Source organism: Hyla sarda, chromosome 3 (assembly GCF_029499605.1).
Source record: "Hyla sarda isolate aHylSar1 chromosome 3, aHylSar1.hap1, whole genome shotgun sequence".
In the NCBI taxonomy this organism is placed as follows: domain Eukaryota; kingdom Metazoa; phylum Chordata; class Amphibia; order Anura; family Hylidae; genus Hyla; species Hyla sarda.
In genome coordinates this window covers 352,904,262-352,929,437 of record NC_079191.1, presented here as the reverse complement: position 1 = coordinate 352,929,437, position 25,176 = coordinate 352,904,262, and the positions used below count along the sequence as shown (strand labels likewise).

General features: G+C 42.5%; 1 protein-coding gene across 1 annotated transcript in view; it reads left to right on the top strand.

The window, feature by feature from the left end:
• Positions 1–25,176, top strand: part of POLR3F (RNA polymerase III subunit F) — a 32,552-nt gene that overhangs the window by 6,802 nt on the left and 574 nt on the right. The window contains exons 4-8 of the mRNA XM_056567597.1: positions 2,305–2,372; positions 6,785–6,897; positions 12,230–12,373; positions 13,834–13,941; positions 15,036–15,227. Of these exons, the coding sequence (XP_056423572.1) occupies positions 2,305–2,372; positions 6,785–6,897; positions 12,230–12,373; positions 13,834–13,941; positions 15,036–15,227 (625 nt within the window). The remainder of the gene's footprint in view (positions 1–2,304; positions 2,373–6,784; positions 6,898–12,229; positions 12,374–13,833; positions 13,942–15,035; positions 15,228–25,176) is intronic.

Here is a 25,176-nt window from a genome sequence, read left to right as displayed (position 1 = left end):
TTGCAGGCAGCAGAATATTCTCCACAGTGTCTCCAGACTCTGTCACGTCTGTCACATGTGCTCGGTGTGAACCTGCTTTCATCTGTGAAGAGCACAGGGCGCCAGTGGCGAATTTGCCAATGTCGGTGTTCTCTGGCAAATGCCAAACGTCATGCACGGTGTTGAGCTGTAAGCACAACCCCCACCTGTGGACATCGGGCCCTCATACCACCCTAATGGAGTCTGTTTCTGACCGATTGAGAGGACACATGCACATTTGTGGCCTGCTGGAGGTCATTTTGCAGGGCTCCTCCTGCTCCTTCTTGCACAAAGGCGAAGGTAGCGGTCCTGCTGCCTCCTCCATGTCTCCTGATGTACTGCCCTGTCTCCTGGTAGCACCTCCATGCTCTGGACACTACGGTGACAGACACAGCAAACCTTCTTGCTACAGCTCACATTGATGTGCCATCCTGGATGAGCTGCCCTACCTGAGCCACTTGTGTGGGTTGTAGACTCCGTCTCATGCAACCACTAGAGTGAAAGCACCGCCAGCATTCAAAAGTGACCAAAACATCAGCCAGGAAGCATAGGAACTGAGAAGTGGTCTGTGGTCATCACCTGCAGAACCACTCCTTTATTGGGGGTGTCTTGCTAATTGCCTATAATTTCCACCTGTTGTCTGTTCCATTTGCACAACAGCATGTGAAATTGATTGTCAATCAGTGTTGCTTCCTGAGTGGACAGTGTGATTTCACAGAAGTGTCATTGACTTGGAGTTACATTGTGGTGTTTAAAGGGTTACTCTGCTCCCCAGTGGCCAGAACAGTGAGTTCCTGAACGCTGTGTGCAGGTTTTCGTGTTCACGTCCGCCCCCTCGTGACGTCACGGCCTGCCCCTCAATGAAAGTCTATGGGAAGGGGGCACGACGGCCGTCACGCCCCCTCCCATAGACTTGCATTGAGGGGGCGGGACATGACATCACGAGGGGGCAGGCGTGAACACGGAAGCCCGCACACAGCGTTCAGGTACTCAATGTTCCGGATGCTGGGGAGCGGAGTAACCCTTTAAGTGTTCCCTTTTATTTTTTTGAGCAGTGTATATTTGTATATATAAATTTGTGTTATTTATTTATTTTATTTTTTTACTCTACACCAGTGTTTTCCAACCAGGGTGCCTCCAGCTTTTGCTAAGCTTCAACTCCCAGCATGTCCGGACAGCTTATGGCTACTTGGGCATACTGGGAGTTGTATTTATGCAACAGCTGGAGGCACCCTGTTTGGGAAACGCTGATCTACACATATGAAGATGATGAAATAGTGCAGTTTTTATTTTGTCCACTAGATGTCAGCACAGAAGACAATTTTACAGTGCACATGAGTGTTTCTCAGCTAGGGTTCAGCTGAACACAGTAATAACACCTCTTCCTTTCATAGTAGGGAAGGAAAGCTGGGTTTATATTATTTAGAGTGCCTTTAGTTTCAGGGCATGGTTTATTTCCCTGAGTATACACTGCATGTGCTCCCCTGAACATGGCAAGAACATAGGCCAAATGGTGTCAACAGCAGTGCATATGTAAATAGAGAAGTTGTAGTAATCCATACTGCCTTGTCTTTACTGCATCTATATAACCTATTTCAAATCTATGACTGCATCACAAAGTATGTAAGTGGGAGTATGGTAGAGTGTTGCTTTAACATCTGTTACAGTAATGAAATGCTGTGTATACACTGTGTGAACATACCCAGGGGTACTCCAGTGAAAAACTCTTTTTTTATTTAAATCAACTGGTGCCAGAAAGTTAAACAGATTTGTAAATGACTTCTATTAAAAAATCTTTACCCTTCCAGTACTTTTTAGCGGCTGTATGCTACAGAGGAAAGTCTATTCTTTTTGAATTTCTTTTTTTGTCTTGTCCACAGTGCTCTCTGCTGACACCTATGCCCGTGTCAGGAACTGTCCAGAGCAGTAGAAAATCCCCATAGCAAACCTCTCCTGCTATGAACAGTTCCTGACATGGGCATCAGGTGTCAGCAGAGAGCACTGTGGACAAGACAAAAAAGAAATTCATAAAGAATAGAATTTCCTCTGTATCATACAGCCGCTAATAAGTACTGGAAGGGCAAAGATTTTTTTTTTTTAATAGAATTAATTTACAAATTTGTTTAACTTTCTGGCACCAGTTGATTAAAAAAAAAAAAAGAAAAAAATAAAGTTTTCCACCAGAGTACCCCTTTTAAGTCTCATGCACATGTCAGAGCTGTGTGTAAGAGGACTTTTATTTGACTTTAGATTTTTGCTTTCTTTTTCTGGCTCTCTGGTGTTTAGTAAAATGAAAGGTTCTGACAACCAGGAAAAATTAGTATATCAGATTATTGAAGATGCTGGCAACAAAGGTACGTTTAACTATGCCCCTTTCTGTTATGTAGTACTGTTTCCCCTTTTGCAGTGAATTCAATTGAACAAACAAAAGAATTGAACAATGCATAGCAATAACGATCTGTGCCTCTGCCGTATGTGTATGCCATAAAGTGTACTTCAAAAACTTATGTCCAATGTGATCTTTAGCTACAGAGAAGAGAGGTGCATTCCACACTGGGCAGTACATCTGCCAAGTCAATCGTATGATGCCCAGCAAGTTCCATCACGGGGGCACAACCGGTACCCCAGTAAGGGGCCCGGATCCCCAAGGCCAGAAACTTTTATTTTTATTTTTTTTATGGCTCTGGTGGAGCAGCCGCTATACACTGACTGACTTTACTCTGTGCTGTGTGCAGGCACTCCCCATTATCTCAGTGGCACTGCCTGCTACCAGAAGCATACCGGATGAAGAGGCCTGGAGACCTTGGAGGAGAGCCTGCCCTGAGCTGAAGGCACCCGGCCGGCTGTAAGGGTACTTAGTAGTTAAAAAAACATGGCTGAGGGCCCTGCTTTTTGTTTGGAGGGGGCACGGCAGCCGCATCAACAGTCATCGGCCACGGAGCAGAATTCACTCTGCACAGAATGACTGGGTGCTGCGATGGAGATCAGGGGGTTCCCCAGAGATCTAACATCTTATCCTCTATCCTTTAGATAGGGGATAAGATGTTTGGGGCGGAGTACCCCTTTTAAGGACATTTTTATTTTGCATGTTCGTTTTTTCCTCCTTGCCTTCTGAGAGCCATAACACATTCAATTTTCCACTTACAGACCCATATGAGGCTTTTTTGTGCCACAAATTGTACTTTGTAATGACATCACTAATTTTAAATCTATGGAAAAAATCCCCAGAAAATTTATTATAAAATTGAATATAAAATTAATTATAAAATTGAATAAAAACCATCATTTTGCAACTTTTGGGGGTCCACACGATTAAAATAGTATCCAATTCATACTAAAGTTTTACTTTCTTTGTAGTAAAAAAAAAAAGGTCCTAGGGTTGGGGAGGTCTTGGGGGTGGAGTTGGAACTGGCCCTAGTGGGTAGAATCAGTGGTGGGCCCCGGGGGTGTGGGGGCCTAGGCCTTAATCCGTGTCAGGGGCTCCGAAATTTCTGATGGCAGCCCTGAGTTCCATGCTTTAGTCCTAATAATTTGAAAAGGTCTTGATCACATAACTCGCTGGATGTCGTATGGTTGCCTTGGTAACTGTACTGCCCAATGTGGAATTCACGGTACACACACTTTAAAGATACACTTTAAGGGTCTATTCACTTACAGTATTCTGTGCATATTTGATGCGCAGGTTTTGAAGCTGTGTCCAGTCATTTAGTTTACATTGAAATTTGCTGAATAAAATCTGTATCTATTAAAGCGGTACTCCGGGGGAAATTTTATTTTTTTAAATCAACTGGTGCCAAAAAAGTTAAACAGATTTGTAAATTAAAAGAAAATGGGGCTCAAAGGTCAAAGATATCTGGTTTAGATTAATTTGTATTTATTAATATAGAATATAAAATGAATTAAATAGGGAATGCACAGGGCCCTTGTACTCCCCTAATTAATTTAATATACAGTAAATATATATATTAATCCCAATATAAAAATAGCAGCTAAAAACTAAAATTCAATACAGACTAAAAATAAAAATAACTGTAAAAATTATTCTGCGATTTGAGCCTGTGTGATCAATATAGCGATCGGCTAATCCTGTAGAGAAGCACAGTACAAATGTTCATTCCTGTTCACAGATACAATGTAGCAGCTGCAGATAACAATAAGTCAATTAACATTGTATCTGTCCAGCCAGTGGCAACTAGATTCCACCAATATAATGATACAGTGTAGCGCTTTGTGGATAATCGCTTGAGATCGATCTTTAAGTGTCTCTGTATAAACCGCAAATTATCACATCAACCAGTCGGCAATATAATCCAAAAAATGCTCACCGCTCCCGGGATACCATGGATCTCCCTTCGGTGTAGTCCTGTGGACCGGCTGTATAGCGTATTTCGCCCGGTGACTAGCCTCAGTCAGGGATTGTGCTGCTGGAGTCTCGGCCGACTCCTATGGACGCAGCACTTGGTGGTGGGCACCGTTTGGGGGGACTGCAGCGCTGTCAAGCGGAGTCCCTTGATCAAACCAACTGGGAAAAAAAGCGGTCAGCAAACATCGAATCCTTGTTGTAGATAGCCCGGTTGGCTTCAAACTTGTAATTAAAGTAGCGGCTGGATGCGGTATACAGAGTGGGTGACCCGGCGGCGTTCCTCGTGCACAGGTCGCGCGCTCGGGAGATAGCACACTGTAACAAATGTCTTGGATCTGTCAGATGATCGCTAGTGCTGTTAGGCAGATGTTCTATATTAGCAGGCTCAATATCGCATATTTAGAATCGCTGGACGCGTTTCAAAACCATCCTCGGTTTTTTCTTCCGCTGCTGAAGAAAAAACCGAGGATGGTTTTGAAACGCGTCCAGCGATTCTAAATATGCGATATTGAGCCTGCTAATATAGAACATCTGCCTAACAGCACTAGCGATCATCTGACAGATCCAAGACATTTGTTACAGTGTGCTATCTCCCGAGCGCGCGACCTGTGCACGAGGAACGCCGCCGGGTCACCCACTCTGTATACCGCATCCAGCCGCTACTTTAATTACAAGTTTGAAGCCAACCGGGCTATCTACAACAAGGATTCGATGTTTGCTGACCGCTTTTTTTCCCAGTTGGTTTGATCAAGGGACTCTGCTTGACAGCGCTGCAGTCCCCCCAAACGGTGCCCACCACCAAGTGCTGCGTCCTTAGGAGTCGGCCGAGACTCCAGCAGCACAATCCCTGACTGAGGCTAGTCACCGGGCGAAATACGCTATACAGCCGGTCCACAGGACTACACCGAAGGGAGATCCATGGTATCCCGGGAGCGGTGAGCATTTTTTGGATTATATTGCCGACTGGTTGATGTGATAATTTGCGGTTTATACAGAGACACTTAAAGATCGATCTCAAGCGATTATCCACAAAGCGCTACACTGTATCATTATATTGGTGGAATCTAGTTGCCACTGGCTGGACAGATACAATGTTAATTGACTTATTGTTATCTGCAGCTGCTACATTGTATCTGTGAACAGGAATGAACATTTGTACTGTGCTTCTCTACAGGATTAGCCGATCGCTATATTGATCACACAGGCTCAAATCGCAGAATAATTTTTACAGTTATTTTTATTTTTAGTCTGTATTGAATTTTAGTTTTTAGCTGCTATTTTTATATTGGGATTAATATATATATTTACTGTATATTAAATTAATTAGGGGAGTACAAGGGCCCTGTGCATTCCCTATTTAATTCATTTTATATTCTATATTAATAAATACAAATTAATCTAAACCAGATATCTTTGACCTTTGAGCCCCATTTTCTTTTAATACATTGTTCCTATTTTTTTACACCGTGGGTATAGGTGTTTGTTGGGTCGCTCGGGTCTTTAGTGACGGTCAGATAGACAGGAGCCTCTCCATTTTGTTTATATTAGATTTGTAAATTATTTCTATTAAAAAATTCTAATCCTTCCAGTACTTATTAGCTGTATACTAGAGAGGAAATCTTTTTCTTTTTGAATTTCTTTTCTGTCTGTCCACAGTGCTCTCTGCTTACACCTCTGTCCGTTTTAGGAACTGTCCAGAGCAACATAGGTTTTCTATGGGAATTTTCTCCTACTCTGGACAGTTCCTGATATGTACAGAGGTGTCAGCAGAGAGCACTGTGGACAGACAGAAAATAATTTCCTCTGTAGTATTCAGCAGCTATTAAGTACTGCAAGGATTAAGATTTTTTAGTAGAAGTAATTTACAAATCTGTTTAACTTTCTGGCACCAGTTGGTTTCCACCGGAGTACCCCGTTAAATTATGTGCATTAAATATGCCCAGAATACTGTACTTGTGAATAGACCCTAAAAGTGGCAGGCATAGAGAATTGTTAGATTTAGGGTGTTTGTGCTGTAAGCTGGGACTCCACAGCAACATTGTTTGGCAACCTTGCCATTGCCTGTGAGACGCACTGTGCTGCATGCAACACCCAGTATTGGCGAGAGTGTGCGAGGTGTAACCTACTAATTCACCGGATGGCTGCAGCATTTTCTTGAGGGGTACTATACTTTCCATTCAGATAGAGAGAGAGAGATAGAGATATGAAAAAAAAATTTGTTATAATACAGTAAAACCTTTTCATAGACCACCTCTTTTATCTAGACAGATTTCCGGTGACAGATATCTGTTCCATCATGTTCTTTGCATTCTACCATGCAGATCATCTCTCTAGAACACCATTGTTCAATGCTATGTAGGGTTTGACTGTATATGTATTTATATACGTGCCTGGTTTTCCTAGGAATATGGAGCAGAGATATACGGTATAAAAGTAACCTTCCGCTTACTGAGATCAACAAGATCCTGAAGAACATGGAAAGCAAGAAGCTTATTAAAGCTGTAAAGTCAGTAGCGGTAAGAGGTCACTTATCCGTTTAGTTTATATATTTATTTTTTATTTATTTTTTACTTTCTGGCACAGAGATACCGTATATACTCGAGTATAAGCCAACCCCAATATAAGCCGAGGCCCCTAATTTCACCCCATAACCCAGGAAAAGTTATTGACTCGACTATAAGCCTAGGGTGGGAAATACATCATCTCCCCCCCCCCCCCCTCATGTCCTCATCCAGACCCCCTTCATCATCCCCCCCCCCCCTTCATCATCACCGCGTGTCAATCCCTTCATCAGTGGTCTTCAACCTGCAGACCTCCAGATGTTGCAAAACTACAACTCCCAGCATGCTGGGAGTTGTAGTTTTGAAACCTCTGGAGGTTCGCAGGTTGAAGACCACTGCGGCCTTCGTCATCATCCAGATCCCCCTTTAGTTTTCTACTCACCTCCCCTCGGTGGGAAGGAAGGGTGAGCTGGTCCGGGCCATCTATGCTGCAGGGACCGTCCGGTGGGAAGGATTAGTCGTTCCGGGCCGTCCATCTTCACCAGGGGAGCCCTCTTGTCCGCGCTCCGGGCTGGCCCCGGACTAGTGACATTGCCTTGACGAAGACGCATAGGGACGTTCAAGGCAACATCACTAGCCCGGGCATGCTGGGAGTTGTAGTTTTTTGCAACATCTGGATGTCCGCAGGTTGAAGACCACTGAGAAGGGATTGACAGGCGGAGAGTTCACTCGAGTATAAGCCGAGGGGGGCGTTTTCAGCATCGTGCTGAAAAACTCTGCTTATACTCGAGTATATACGGTATTACATGTTATGAAATAAGTTTTGATATCAGACTACCTCTTTAAAACACTGAGAAATGAGGAATAACGGCAAGTTTATGTATACACATCTCTGTAAGGTCACGCCAGCATGGCTAAAACCATGGCTCAAACTCCATTGTCAGCTCATTGCGTACAGTTTTAAAAAGAAGAGAAAACCTTTTTATAACCTCTACAAAAAATGTCTTTAGGAAGTTTCTAGTAATATTCTGGTAAATATGTATCCTGTTCAATCCTCTTTTATTAACTCTGCGTAAGGGCTGCAACTAACCATTATTTTTATCAATTAGTTGTCGATTAATCGATTAGTTGTTTCCCCAGTTAACCCGTTATCTTCCTCCCTTCGGGCACCGGGCGGAGATTCATGACGTCACAGCTGCTGTTTCCCTAAGACTGCTTGCAGTGAGGCTGGTCAGTGGTGACGTCGTGAAGCTCTGCCCAGTGCCCAAATGGAGGAAGATAACGGGTTAACCGGACCACAGATTAGAGACAGGTATGTAGGTCTAAAACAACAAATCAATTAAAATCAATCATTGAAATCAATGAGACTCTGCTGCATGTCTGTATGGTATATTCCGTGCAGACATTCAGCACAAGTTCTGCCTGTGTGAACATAGCCTAAACAAACTGACACTCTCCACTCTAACAAGATCAGACTGTAGGGTTGCTCTCTTTTGACAAGGTTTTTTAATTCATTTGGGTGGTAAAAAATCAACATAGCACAGAGCTATCAGAAAAGATGTTACAGAATTATTTCATAAGGCATCATTTACTAAAACACATCAGGGGACACCATGGGTTCCCTTTAACCCATCCAGGACACAGGGCTTACAGGTACAGGGGTGTGGAAATTTAATTTAAAAAAAATACTTGTCCATGGGACTAAAACGGAGCAAAATCTACTTGGCCCTCATGACGATACACTTGCCCTGCCCAATTTTCGCTTGTACACTCTCTCGTTTTTTTCCTCCTCGCTCTATCATAGCCATAACTACCTACAATAATGATACCTTTTTAATTTTTCAATAACATTCTCCGAACCAAAAAATATATATATATATGTATATTGGTGAAGTGATAGTAAAAGATAATTTAGCAAATTTGGGGGTTTTCTCTTCTACGCCATTTACCTTGTGGTCATCTAACATTTAATTTTGATACTTGATTACAGCAATACCAGATTTGTATAGTTTTTGTCATGTTTTACTAATAAAAAAAAAAATTCGGAACTTTTTCGATTTAAATTTTTTTATATTTATTTATTTTTTAATTGCCATTTTCTGACCACTATAGCTTTAAAAAAATAAAAAAAAATCATACCAGGCTGTATAAGGGCTTATTTTTTGAGCCATAATCAGTTTTTTTCGTATCGGTACCATTTTGGGATTGATTTGACTTATTAATCGCTTTTAACTTTTTTTCTGGGATATTATAAAAATTGCAATTCTGGTGTTTGGTATTATTATTATTTATTTAATTTTTTTACATTTACGTCACTTACCATATGGGGCGTCGGGCGATAGGAATTCCACATGCCTGAGATACGCCCTGGCACTTAAGGACCCAGGGCGTACCTGTACGCCCTGGACATTTCCGTTCACAGCCGGTAACCGGGTGGTCAACGGAACGGGATGCCTGCTGAAATCATTCAGCAGACGTCCCGTGCCAACATCTGGGGGGCGCAAATCATCAGTCAATTCAAACGGGCGATTTGCAGCGTTTTCTGATCAATCCCACCAAAAAAGGGTGATTGGTTCTGTCTGAGAAGACACCAATCACCCTTGCCCAACAGGAGTGAGGTGCCACCTCACCATCAGCGTGATTAGTCGGCCCGACCAATCATGCGTCCTGCAGTGCGGCATCAGCAGGTGATTGGCGGTGGGGGGTGTGGGGAGGCTCACCTGGGTAATGGGGTCCTATGTAGTGGCGGTCCCGATTGGCGGTGCTCTCCTGAGTGCCGGAGGTAAGTGGCGGAGGGATCCAACAGCAGGAGGTAAGCGCTGTTTGCATCCTGCTGTTGCTTAGCATCAGATCCCAGCATGCACAGCCAAAGGGCACGATGGGAGTTGTAGTTATGGAACAGCTGGAGACACACTTTTTCTATGAAAAAGTGTGCCTATAACTGTTGCATAACTACAACTCCCACCATGCACGAACAGCCAAAGGGCATGCTGGGACTTGTACTAGTATGCCTCCAGCTGGAGGCGGAGGCAAACACCATGCTTGCATCAGAGTCCATCCCTATGCGAATCCCTAATTTAGGCCTCAAATGCGCATGGTGCTCTCTCAATTCGGGGCATTGTGGTATTTCAAGGAAACTGTTTATGGCCACAAATGGGGCATTTCCGTACTTGGGAGAAATTGCATTACAACTTTTTGGGGGCTTTTTCTCCTTTCACCCCTTATGAAAAGGTAAAGTTTGGGTCTACACCAGCCTGTCAGTGTGAAAAAATTTAATTTTTTTACACTAACATGCTGTTCTGGCACCACTGGGGCTTTGTAAATGCCCCTGACTTCCATTCCAACCAAATTCTCTCTCCAAAAGCATAATGGCGCTCCTTCTCTTCTGAGCCCTGTAGTGTGCCTGCAGTGCACTTTACATCCACATATGGGGTATTTCCATTCTCAGAAGAAATGGGGTTACAAATTTTGGGGAGCTTTTTCTCCTATTACCCTTTGTGAAAATAAAAAATATGGGGTATCAGCATTGTAGTGTCCCATTTTAACGACACTTTGTCAAGGACCTATTGGGTGTTAAGGCTCACCATACCCATTGTTACATTCCTTGAGGGGTGTAGTTTTTTTGCCGTTCTGGCACCATAGGGGCCTCCTAAATGTGACATGCCCCCCAAAAACCATTTCAGCAAAATTCGCTCTCCAAAATCCCATTGTTGCCCCTTCCGTTCTGAGCACTCTAGTGCACCCACAGAGCACTTTACATTAACATATGAGGTATTTCCTTACTCGAAAGAAAAATTAGGTTACATTTTTTTTTTTTTTTGGTGGGGGGGGGGGGGGGGTTCTCCTTTTACCCCTTGTAAAAATGAAAAAAAAATGTGTCTACAAGAACATGTTAGTGTAAAAAAAATGAAGATTTTGAATTTTCTCCAACTTTGCTGCTATTCCTGTGAAACATTTAAAGGGTTAACAAACTTTCTGAATGTCATTTTGAATACTTTAAGGGGTGCAGTTTTTATAGTCAAGTCCGTTATGGGGTATTTCTAACATAAAGACCCTCAAATTCACTTCAAAACTGAACTGATCCCTGAAAAAGCTGTCCCTCCCATAACTTGCATTGAGGGGGGCATGGCCATGACATCATGAGCCTCCGCCCCGCATTGCCAGTAGAAATTCGCTCCTCCACCGGATGTCTGGGGTACTGCAGCCGAGATAACAGGGTCACTAGCGGCGGGACCCCGTGATCAGACATCTTATCCCCTATCCTTTTGATAGGGGAATATGATTCTAGAGCTGGAGTACCCCTTTAATAATATAATTGAAGCTACTACTGTCATTTAAATACAGTTTAGACATGTGAAAAGTGTAGCTCAGTCTGAGTCTGTGGTGATACTTTACAATCTCTAGATGTAGGCAGGAAAAGCAGTTACATTTAGATTGAATGGAAGAGAAGGGCTCCATTGTAAGTTTATTGAGGATGTCTCCTGCCCAGCCATATGCTTAACCCCGGGCAATATGTAACAATCAGAAGAGGTCTCGCAGTGAGACCCTGACAGATCTAAACTTTTGACATGCCTGTGTCTTATGTCAAAAGCAATGCTTAAAGACAATGACTGACATTTATCATTGTCTTTAGACATTTTGGCGGAGATTTATCAAAACCTGTCCAGTGGAAAAGTTGCCCATAGCAACCAATCAGATCGCTTCTTTCATTTTTAATAAGGTCTCTGCAAATTGAAAGAAGCGAGCTGATTAGTTGCTATGGACAACTGGGCAACTTTTCCTCTGGACAGGTTTTGATCTCCCCCTTTGTGTCTAGAAAAGGCGCAAGCAGGATTTATTTGCGCCTTTTTGTTTACACATCTTTGCTGATTTTGAATTGCAATCCACTGATTTTGGCAATACACATGATATGGAAGGGTTTTATGAACTTTTGTGAAAAGGCGCAAAAAAGGCGCATAGCCACTGAAAAGTCTCTAAAACGTCACCAGCCCAGACTTAGCTTTTTGGTGGTAAATGTGAAGAGAGAAATTTCAGAGAATGTGAACTGCACAAAATGTATCAAATGCTCTGCGACCATTTAATAAATTTGGTTCTCCTACACATTACCAGCACACAAAAAAAAGGTGTAGAAAAATGCTTCACTTACACCTACAATGGTAAATGCTTCACTTACACCTACAATGGTAAATGCTTCACTTACACCTACAATGGTAAATGCTTCACTTACACCTACAATGGTAAATGCTTCACTTACACCTACAATGATAAATGCTTCACTTACACCTACAATGGTAAATGCTTCACTTACACCTACACTGTAAATAATTGTGTTCATGTTCTTTTGAAGGCTTCAAAAAAGAAGGTGTACATGCTGTATAATGTACAACCTGACCGATCAGTGACTGGTGGTGCTTGGTATAGTGACCAAGACTTTGAATCTGAATTTGTAGAAGTACTAAACCAACAGTGTTTTAAATTCTTGCAAACCAAGGTAATTTCATATTTCTTATTTAATCTTAATAAATTTTATATGACATTTTCCACCAAGAGTCTAATGTATAGCAATAATTTTATGTGGTTAAAAACACACACACACATATATATATATATATATATATATATATATATATATATATATATATATTGTGTGTAATATTATAGCATTAGAGTGCATGACACTTTAAAGGGGTACTCCGCTGCTCAGCGTTTGGAACAAAACGTTCCAAACGCTTAGAGCCGGCGCCGGGAGCTCATGATGTCATCACCCCACCCCCTCAATGCAAGCGTTGAGAACGTTTTGTTCCAAATGATGAGCCGCGGAGTACCTCTTTAATATGTATTGGCATTCTGTTCCTTAAATTAGCATCTTATCCAGGAACAACCTCTCCTGACTATGAATCTGACCAAAATTGAATAAGAAAAAAGTCTGTATGATAGCTGGAGCCTGTACACAGTTTTTTATTTTTCCAGATAAAATAGGCTATATGCATATGGAAGCTGATCAACGTTTTTAAGAATGGGGTTATCTTCATTATTGCATTTTCATTTTTTCTTCTTGCCTTCTAAAAGCTATAATGCTTCATCTACAGAGCCTTTTTTTAAATTTTTATTTATACATTTTTTTTGAAGGACCAAATTTACTTTCTAGTGACATTTTTTTTTTTTACCATGCAATATAGCGAATCTGTCGTAGAATTAATTTATTTTCCCTCATGTGATGTGACCAAAAATGTGCAATTTTAGGGATACCAAATATGCTTTTATTTTTATTTTATTTTTATTTGTTGTTTTGAAAATTAGGAAAGGGGGGTAATTTTAAACTTGTAATGGGTTTAGGTTATTATTGTATTTAATTAACCAAATTATCTTTGAACTAAGAGCAACTTTCTTTTTGTGTTAAGGTATACCAGTGTGTTAAGGCATATACCGGTCATTTCAGCTGTTCTGTGTGTACCTGAGGAGCAGCACTATTTCTGACAAATAACTTGTATCTGGAAATGATCACCAGTTTTCTGCTCTGCAGGCTCCATCTTTAGTTGTCAGTTTTCCCTTAGCTCAGCACACATGTGGTAGCAGTAGCATGGAGGACATTATAGAGCAGCACTGAGCTCTGTTACTGTGAGCCAGTAAACACTTACTATAGGCAGTAATTGTTTTTTTCTGCTTCCCTCTACATAAACTTCTGTTTGCAGAAGCTGTAGCCTAATCTTTCAGTGAAGCTAAAATATTAGGCTAGAGTAACAACTGGAGAAAGAAGCATTTTTTAAAATATTTACTAAAAAGCTTCTTATCGCAACTTGTACTAATGATTTATGGGCAAAAATGGAAACAAGTTATACGTTAATAAGACTACCACTAATAAATACAGTTAGTCTTTCATTCTGTTCTGTAGTTCTTTTACTTTGTGTGTATTGAGTTTCAGTTTACAGCTTTGTTCATTGCTTGTACCAGGCAGAAGCTGCCAGAGACGGGAAGCAGAACCCCATGATTCAGAGGAACAGTTCTTTTGGCTCATCCCATGAAGTTTGGAAGTATATTTGTGAACTTGGCATTAGCAAGGTAGGCATCTAACTTAAAGAGGTTGTAGAGATTACATTTTAATATGAAGCCCCCTGTGCAGGATCTTCGTCTATTTGTAAGGGTGGAGCTACAACAGAGCTTCTTTCTCTCAGAAGGAACAAGACATCTATCGATTTCAGTGTGCAACCTGTAATGCTTAAAGGGGTATTCCAGGAAAAAAACTTTTTATATATATCAACTGGCTCCAGAACGTTAAACAGATTTGTAAATTACTTCTATTAAAATATCTTAATCCTTTCAGTACTTATGATCTTCTGAAGTTAAGGTTGTTCTTTTCTGTCTAAGTCCTCTCTGATGACACCTGTCTTGGGAAACGCCCAGTTTAGAAGCAAATCCCTATAGCAAACCTCTTCTAAACTGGGCGTTTCCCGAGACAGGTGTCATCAGAGAGGACTTAGACAGACAACAACAACCTTAACTTCAGAAGATCTTAAGTACTGAAAGGATTAAGATTTTTTAATAGAAGTAATTTACAAATCTGTTTAACTTTCTGGAGCCAGTTGATATATATAAAAAAGTTTTTTCCTGGAATACCCCTTTAAGGGTTTGTACAGACTGCGGTGGTAGGGTCGCGCGGCACGGCACCATCACCATTGATGGCTATGCAGTGCTCGCAGAATTCCGCACAAAGAAAGAACATGTTCTTTTTTTTGCGCGGAACAATTTCAGCGGCGGAATTGTCCGCTGCTGAAATTCCTCGGTGTGAACGGGTCTCGCGGAAGACCCATTCACACTGATGGTAATGTTCACTGCGCAGAATTCTACTCGTGGAATTCTGCAGTGTGAACATATCCTAAAGCATCCCTATCATGATGTAGTATTTCCATATTCCATTATTTAAATTCATCCTGTTAGAATCTGTAGTACATATTTTCACAGCATAAATTATATCTTTTCACAGGGGGATTATTATTCCAAACTATAATTATCATTATTAAACTGTTCACTTTAGAATTTATCCCATACATGTATTTGATTGCTAAATAAATATTGTTTTACATTCGGCCTGCTATTTTTTGTTAATTTTTTTATATTTGAGATTTTGCTTGCAATTCATTGTTTTCCTGTTTAAGGTTGAACTATCAATGGAAGACATAGAAACTATCCTCAACACCCTAATTTATGATGGGAAAGTAGAGATGACTATTATAGCTGCTAAAGAGGGGACTGTGGGCAGTGTGGATGGACAGATGAAACTTTTCAGAGCAGTGAATCCTATCATACAGCCAGCAGGTTTAGTGCGTACTCCCTGTGGTCTATGTCCAGTAAGTGAACATCTTCATCATTTTTTTTGTTTAATGTTAATGATTTCTATAGTAAAATATCTACATGAGCATGAGAACTGGAAGAGGAGGAGGGGGACAGTGGAGCACAGGCAATGTGTAGCGAAATGGATGGTTTTTCTAGTCATCTAACAGGAGAGGAGGAGCAGGAGCAACCAGAGGAGCTACAGGGTGATGATGAAGACAAGACAGAGGACCCAGACACACTGTGGCAGTATGCAGTGGAGATGGAGGCAGAGAGTCCCTCAGAGTTACTTGCACAAATGACACAATGCATGCTCGCTTGCGTAGTGAGCGCTGAATTGTCACCATTTGGCAGCGGGATGACTTCTGGCTCTCCACCTTATTGGACCCTCGCTACCGAAACAAAATGGGGGGCCTTTTTTACACCCACTGAGAGGGAGGTAAAACTGACCTACTACAGAGACATCCTACGTAGTCAGTTGGCCGATACCTATCTTCGCCATTGTCCATCTTCTCGCAGGTCTGACTCAGGGGGGCCCTCTGCACTCACCTTACACTGGCATGGATGCTGGGGAGGGGCGGCGGTAGCAGGAGCAGTACCTGCTCAATCAGCAGCAGCCTGAGTCTAAAGTCACATAGTGAAGCAACTCATCAGCAGCACATATCCCTTGATCAGGATCTGAACCAGCAGGTGGGGGCATACCTTGACATGGCCATGCCAACCTACATTGAAGATCAGCTGGACTTCTGGGCAGCCAAACTGGATTTGTGGCTGCAACTAGCAGAGTTTTCCCTGGAAAAGCTGTCCTGCCTGGCCAGTAGTGTGCCATCAGAGCGGATGTTTAGTGCAGCGGGGGCCACCCAAAGGCGAACTCGCCTGTCCACCAAAAATGTGGAGAGACTGACCTTTGTGAAGATGAATCAGGCTTGGATCAGCCAGGATTTCCACCCACCAATGCCTGATGCATCAGAGTTGATTGACTAAGGTGCCACATCAACACAAATATGGGTACTGCAAATAAATATTTAAGGTGCTGTTTCCCAGTTACAGAAATTCCTCCGCATCGGACCACAAGTAAGTATTGAGGATATGCATTGGCTAAAACTTAACTTTTCTTAGGATAAAATATATGGAACCCAAATTTTTTTTAAGTTAACAAAAAGGAAAGGTGTGCAAAAAACACCATGTTCTACCAACACCACCAAGTATTGATGTGATGCAAAAACCTCTAAAAGGTGGAAGGAAAAAAGTATGGTCCATTGTAACAGATGGGGGGTAAAAACTGACCCTGTAAGGCTCTACTCTCGCCCTATTAATTCCCCTCTTGGCGAGAGTAGGGTCTTACAGGGTCAGTTTTTACCCCTACCTTTTACACTGGACCATACATTGTTCCCTTCCACCTTAGGGAGGCAAGTGTTACTCGCCCTAAAAAGGGTGGCCCCACACAGGAACCTCTCCCTATTTCCACCTAAAAACCTTAGGAAATGACAGTGTTTGTAGGTGGAAATAGGGAGAGTTTCCTGTGTGGGGCCACCCTTTTTAGGGCGAGTAACACTTTTGAAGAAGGGAATTAATAGGGCGAGAGTAGGGCCTTAGAGGGTCCGTTTTTACCCCCACCTGTTAAAATGGACCATATGTTGTTCCCTTCCACCTTTTTGTAGAGGTTTTTGCATCACATCAATACTTGGTGGTGTCGGTGACACATGATGTTTTTTGCACACCTTTCCTTTTGTTTGATTTAAAAAAAAATGTTAGTCCATATATTTTATCCTTAGAATATTATTAAAAGTTAAGTTTTAGCTAATGCATATCCTCAATAATTACTTCTGCACACCAACACTTTGACAAGAGACCAATTTCTTCTGCCTACCTGCCTCATCTACAATACTGATCCTGCCACCCGCCTGATGCCACACATCTGATGCCAAGTGCTCCTTCTTTCACCCACCTTTGTCAGCACGTACTGGTATTGCCACCCACTGCCCCACTCTGTCACCGGGTCACTTTCAGGACTCCTGATGCTGCTGCTGCCATCTCCAGGCTGTGTCATTCAGCAACTATACGGTCTCCTCATACTGCCGCCACCTTCAGGCTGTGTCATTCTGCCACTATATGGTCTCTTCATGTTGCCGCCACCTCCAGGTTTGTCATTCAGCCATTATATGGTCTCCTCATGCTGCCGCCACCTCCAGGCTGTGTCATTCTGCCGCCATTTGGTGTCCTCATGCTGCCTCCACCTCCAGGCTGTGTCATTCTGCCACCATGTGGTCTCCTCAAGCTGCCGCCACCTCCAGGCTGTCATTCAGCCACTATATGGTCTCCTCATGCTGCCTCCACCTCCAGGCTGTCATTCTGCTGCCATGTGGTCTCCTCACGCTGCTGGCACATTAAATTATAATTTCATGTTAATCATCTATTTAAAATCTTCAATTTACATTTTTAAAAATATCTTTAATCTTTCCAGTTGTGAGGCCCTATGGTCTTGTCAGGCTGCTGCCACCTCTAGGCTCTGTCATTGTGCCGCCATGTGATCATGTTATATTAATCTTGTAGTAGTAATTATACACTATTGAAGCTGGAATTACCACGGCTGCTGCCACCTCCAGGCTGTGTCATTCTGTCGTAATTTGGTCTCCACTGGCTCGTGTCAGTTTTCAATAGCTATTCAACGCAAATCTGACTGAAACACACTTTTTCTGAAAATTCGGCTAATCAAGACAAATTACGTTTTCTGAAAATTCAATCGTCTCTTGTCATCATATATTCATTCTGGAATTACCACAAGAATCCAAAGGTTGGAGCAAGAAATTAAACCATAACTGATTAAATGAAACATTCAGAGTTTCATACACAGTTTTGCAGTACCAGCCGCGTTTACTTACACGTGCATGGCTTGATATTTTAGACAAGCATGTGATACTGGCAGGCCTGCAGGAGGACAAACTGCTGACACACTACTGTCATTGTGCCGCTCTGCGGCTTACATAGGCTGCCACCACCTCCAGACTGTGGGAGTGAAAGAACAAGCGCTCCATAGGGTAAAACCCATCAATACCCAGTGTGAGAGAACAAATGGTTAACTTCTCACCCTGGTTTGTTGTGTAGATTCAGACACAACAATGTTTCAGGCACAATATATAAATGGTCGTCTGCTGCCCTCCGGTATATGATATCAGATGAAAGTGCAGAAGTTGGTTTCAATGGAGGTAACCGGCTCAAACGGTACTGACTGACCAGGACACAGCAAGGAGGATAAAAACGGACTTTAATACCAGGATGCAACGCATTTCTCTGCGCATGGGCAGCTTCCTCAGGCAGCACCTTGAGACTCTGTCATTGTGCTGCCATATGATCTCCTCATACTGCTGCCACATCCAGGCTCGATCATAGTGCCGCCCTATGGTCTCATCATGCTGCTGCCCCCTCTAAGTTCTGTCATTGTGCTGCCATGTGATCTTCCTGTTAATTGATCTTCTAGTTTGACAGTATTTTTTCAAAGTAAACCCTTCGGGCACCCGGGACCCTCAGTCATGAGCATGCGGTGGGTGGGCACTGAGAGGAAGGGGCTGGGACAGGCGGTCTCTGGCCTCGCGGCAGACCGCTAGCTCGATTTTAAGTACGAGCTTTTTCACTAAAGCAACTTATCAGTATGCCCCCACTCATCCAACAGCGCAGAAGCTGAATGTGCTCCTGCTCAAGTTGCTGGTGCTGCAGTCCCTCCCTTTTCAAGTGGACACTCAGTCATGCGTATGGGGTTGCGCTGAGAGGCAGGGGCTGGGACAGGCGGTAGCTGGTCTCGCGGCAGACCACCAGCTTGATTTTTAAGATACAAGTACAAGCTTTTTCACTGCAGCAACTTACACCCTGCAGCAGTTATACACTATTGGAGGTGGAATTACTGCGGCTGCTGGCACCTGACTTTCCCTCCAATGGGTCCTTTAAAAAGGATTTAAAGTTTCCAATTACCAGACTCTGTCATTGTGCCGCTCTGCGGCAGTGATTCTAATAGAGATGCCGGTAATCTGCATGTCATACTGAATAACAGTATTATTTCACTAACACCGCACACTCCCTATGAGTGTTACGACAAGGCAAAGTGTTCTACACCCCTATTGAGGCTCTCTGTAGGCCGGAAATAGCCGTTTTTAATAGCAATATGCCACAAATAAATTCGGATCGAACCAAAGTTTTTCGGAAAATTTGGCAAATCAGCCGAATCAAATTTTTTGACAAGTTCCCCATGTTGTTGTGGTAACATTGCTTTCATGTGCTACAATTTTCAAAAACTGTGGTTAAACCCCAACATATTTGCAGTGATTTTAGAACAAAAATTGCTAAATTATTATTGCAACACGACCTTAGTGTATGGACACAGCCTGAAACTGCAGTAGATAATGCCACCCAATTTATACTTGTGCCACAATGTAGGGGCTTGTCCTCATGTGTACGGCATCTGTCATTTTTTCCCTCCGTTGCTTGCTAAAAAGCGATGGAGGGGAAACTGATGATAGAACTGATCCCATTACTTTAATGGGACAGTTCACGTTTATCCGGCATCTCAAATTGGACGCAGAATGACTAGACATTCAGGACAGGGGAACGCATCTTCCTGTGTTCCCCTTTCCGGCATTCAGAAATAATTGATGCTGGAGACTAAACAACTGATGCATGTTGACCTAGTTGTAGCAGTTGCGTTGAGTTTAAACCTGGGATCACGTCGGACATATGTGAACCCAGCCTTACTTGGAACATTTGTAGTTCAGGAATCTAGGATTGTGGAATGATTCTTATGTTTACTTTAATGACAGCCATATTAAGACTCTGGCAGAACTACAGGGGTTGCAAAACATTTAGTTGCTCCTCGTCCCAATAAAAGGTTTCTAAAGTTTTGGCCACTGGGTGTGTTTCTTCCCTGAAATCTGCTGCTCACTGTATGTTGTTTGGGAAATTTCATCTCTCGCAACAGAGAGACCAATATAAACTGAAGGGGACTCTCATGGACTCAGTTACAGCAGGGGGAGCACTAAAATCACCTTGTTAGCGCACTCAAGGGTTAATCTAACAAAATCATGTGAAAAAAAGGGGGTTATCCAGGAAAAAACATATATATATATATATATCTATATCTATATATAGTTACATAGTTAGTATGGTTGAAAAAAGACATACGTCCATCAAGTCCAACCAGGGAATTGAAGGGAAGGGTTTAAGGGGATAAGGGAAAGGGATGTAGTTTTATAATTCTGCATAAGCATTAATGTTATTTTGTTCCAGGAATGTATCTAACCCTGTTTTAAAGCTGTTAATTGTTCCTGCTGTGACCAGTTCCTGAGGTAGACCATTCCATAAATTCACGGTAAAGAAGGCGTGTCGCCCCTTTAGACTAAACCTTTTCTTCTCCAGATGGAGGGAGTGCCCCCTCGTCCTTTGGGGGGGTTTAACCTGGAACAGTTTTTCTCCATATTTTTTGTATGGGCCATTTATATACTTATATACGTTTATCATATCCCCCCTTAAACGTCTCTTCTCAAGACTAAACAATTGTAACTCCTTTAATCGCTCCTCATAGCTAAGATGATCCATGCCCCATATTAGTTTAGTCGCGCGTCTCTGCACCCTTTCCAACTCCGCAGTGTCCCTTTTATGAACAGGCGACCAAAACTGAACAGCATATTCCAGGTGAGGCCGTACCAATGCTTTATAAAGGGGGAGTATTATGTCCCTGTCCCTTGAGTCCATGCCTCTTTTTATACATGACAATATCCTGCCGGCTTTGGAAGCAGCAGCCTGACATTGCATGCTATTTTGTAGTCTGTGATCTACAAGTACACCCAGATCCTTCTCTACCAGTGACTCTGCCAGTTTAATCCCCCCTAAGACATATGATGCTGCAGGTTATTAGTACCCAGATGCATAACTTTACATTTATCCACATTGAACCTCATTTGCCAAGTGGATGCCCAGACACTTAGTCTGTCCAAGTCATCTTGTAACTTATGCACATCCTCTATAGAATGTACCGTGCTACAAAGCTTGGTGTCATCTGCAAAGATAGAAACAGAGCTGTTAATACCATCCTCTATATCATTGATAAATAAATTAAACAGCAGCGGGCCCAGTACTGAACCTTGGGGTACACCACTAATAACCGGGGACCAATCAGAATACGAATCATTGACCACCACTCTCTGGGTACGATCCATGAGCCAGTGTTCAATCCAGTTACAAACTAAAGTTTCCAAACCCAAAGACCTTAACTTACCTGTCAGACGTCTATGAGGGACAGTATCAAACGCTTTAGCAAAATCCAGAAACACTATATCCACAGCCATTCCTCTGTCAAGGTTTCTACTCACCTCTTCATAAAAGCAAATTAGATTGGTTTGACAACTTCTATCCTTAGTAAACCCATGCTGGCTATCACTTATAATACTATTATCCCCTATGTATTCCTGTATGTAATCCCTTATAAGTCCTTCAAACAATTTACCCACAATGCACGTTAGACTTACCGGTCTATAATTGCCTGGCGAAGACCTAGAGCCCTTCTTGAAGATTGGTACCACTTTAGCCTTGCGCCAGTCCCTTGGCACAATACCAGACACCAGAGAATCTCTAAATATCATGAACAAGGGTACAGATATTACTGAACTTACCTCTCTAAGAACTCTTGGGTGTAGTCCATCCGGCCCTGGAGATTTGCTTACATTTATATCACTTAACTTACCTTGTACCATCTCTACATTAAGCCAGTTCAGTACATTACATGATGTGTTACCAGCACTGACCTGGCCAATGTCAGCTCCTTCTTCCATAGTGTATACAGAACTAAAGAACCCATTCAGTAGCTCCGCCTTCTCTTTATCGCCCGTGACAACCTCCCCATTATCATTATTAAGGGGTCCTTCATGCTCTGTCCTTGGTTTTTTTGTATTTATATATCTAAAAAAATATTTAGGATTAGTTTTGCTTTCTTTGGCCACCTGTCTCTCATTTTGAATTTTTGCTGTTTTTATTACATTTTTACAGATTTTATTAAGCTCTTTGTACTGTTTAAATGTTATCGCTGACCCATCAGATTTTAATTTTTTGAAGGCTATTTTTTTGTTGTTTATTGCTCTTTTAACATCATTTGTCAGCCATGTAGGATTTAGTATTAATCGTTTATATTTGTTCCCCTTTGGTATATATTTAGCTGTATAGTTATTTAGAGTTGATTTAAAGATGTCCCATTTACCTTCTGTATCAGTATTTGACAACACCTCCCCCCAGTCTATGTCCTGTAGTGCAGCCCTCAGCCCAGGGAATTTTGCCTTTTTAAAGTTATATGTTTTTGCCTTCCCCGCCTGTCTTTGTTTTCTACATTTTAAGTCAAAAGTAACTATATTGTGGTCGCTATTACCAAGGTTTTCCCGCACAGTTACATTACCAACCAGCTCTGCGTTGTTGGAAATGATCAGATCCAACAAGGCATCACTTCTTGTTGGGTCCTCCACAAACTGGCCCATAAAATTATCCTGCAATAAATTTAGGAATTTTCTCCCCTTTGAAGTTTTAGCCAACCCCCGGCCCCAATCTATATCTGGATAGTTAAAATCTCCCATTATTACCACTGCACCTGCCCGGGCGGCCCTCTCTATTTGTTTATACAGCCAACCTTCTATCTCTTCAGTGATATTAGGGGGTCTGTAGATTACACCAAATACTATTTTTTCAGTATTTCCCTTCTTTTGTAATTCTACCCACAGTGATTCCACCTCCTCAGAATCATCACACACTATGGCATCGTTCACACTGACTTTCATACCACTTCTTACATACAGACAGACTCCACCACCTTTCCTGTTCATTCTATCCTTGCGAAACAATGTAAACCCCTGCAGATTGACAGCCCAGTCATGCGAGGAGTCCAGCCATGTCTCAGTGACCCCAACTATATCAATATGTTCCTCTAGTATCAAGGCCTCAAGCTCCCCCATTTTATTTGCTAGGCTTCTGGCATTTGTGAACATACACTTTACATTTCCATTAAGTTTTACACATATAGTCTCACTAATGGGATTTTCAGAGTTATTGGGGCTAATGGGATTTTTTGCGTTATTGCGTCTAACGTTGTTATTTAAGTTATTGGGGCTAACAGTATTTTTTGAGTTAATGGGGCTTATTGTAGTTATTGAGTTATTGGGGCTAATGGAATTTTTTGAATTATTGGGATTACAATTTTTCGGGCTACATTTATTTTTACAGCTGGTTTGTAACCCATGGATCTCCTTATCCACTGCTCTTAACCTCTCCCCACAGGACTCCTCTCCACCCACCATTATGTCCTGACCCCTCTCTAACATATCCATCCCACTGTCTGCTTTCTTTGCTTTATTATCCTCCCCCCACTCACCTAGTTTAAATACTCAGCCCCCCCTTCCAGGATTCTCTCCCCCAGCACAGCAGACCCCCTTCCATTCAGGTGCAAATTATCCGTAGAATAGAGTTTGTACCCCAATGAAAAGTCAGCCCAGTGCTCTAAAAACCCAAACCCTTCCCCCTCACACCACGACTTAAGCCATGCATTTAACTCCCTAAGCTCCCGCTGTCTTTCCTGCGATGCGCATGGCACAGGAAGTATTCCAGAGAACACAACCTTAGAGGTCCTTCCCTTCAGCTTGGCACCTAGTTCCTTGTAATTATTCTTCAAGGACCTCCACCTACCATGTATTCTGTCGTTGGTTCCCACATGGACCATGACAGCTGGGTCATCCCCAGCCCCCCCCCTAGTAATTTGTCCACCCTTTCCACCACATGCCGAACCCTGGCACCAGGGAGACAGCAAACCATTCGGTTGAGGTGGTCTTGGCGACAAATTATTCTATCCGTCTTCCTGATTATAGAATCCCCTACCACAACTAACTGTCTTGGCCTACCTGCGTTACCATCCCCCACACTACTATTTGAGCTGTTCCCCCGGCTGTTAGGGAGACCAGTATCCACTAGGGTTGCCATCTCTGATACTGAGGCCCTCGCATCATCGCCCAACTTTTCCTTGCCCCCTTTCCAGTCCCTCTAACTACATTAACCCAGCTCCCTACTTGGGCCTTCTGGCTAATTTCTCCAACCTCCATTTCTACCCCACTAACTGCTTGCTCTGTAAGAATGTCAATCGCCCTCAATGTTGCATTTTGCTCCTCTAGATCTCTAATACGAGCTTCCAGGTGGGCAACATGCTCACATTTGTCACAGCGGTATTCACCCTGAAGCTGCTGCTCCAGAGATGAATACATGTGGCACAATGTGCACTGAATATATTTATATATATATATATATATATATATATATATATATATATATATATATATTTCTATGTAAAAAGTGTGTGTGTGTGTGTGTGTGTATATATATATATATATATATATATATATATATATATATATATATATATATATATATATATATATATATATATATAATATAATTTATAAAAATTTGCTCCAGAAAGTTAAACGGATTTGTAAATTAATAACTGTTGTAGAAAAGGAGGGCACTCAGTCCTTTGACAGATGTAACTATTCAGGTACTGACAGGAAGAAACAGTACCGTGATTCAGACGCTGCGGACCGGGACCTCCGGACTCTAGTAATCATGCGGCACCTGTGGGGTGCACGTACAAGGTGAAGTACCAACAATAATATATGCAAAAGAGGGTATATGCACTCACCGCAGGTAAACAGCCGCCAGCATGAAGTCCGGGATCACCACGGCATCAGCAGGAACAAGAGGGGCGCTCGGAGGCTACGCCGGCTGTTTCGTACGTAGCAACGTACTTCTTCCGGCCTCCAGGAGGCCGGAAGAAGTACGTTGCTACGTACGAAACGGCCGGCGTAGCCTCAGAGCGCCCCTCTTGTTCCTGGTGATGCCGTGGTGATCCCGGACTTCATGCTGGCGGCTGTTTACCTGCGGTGAGTGCATATACCC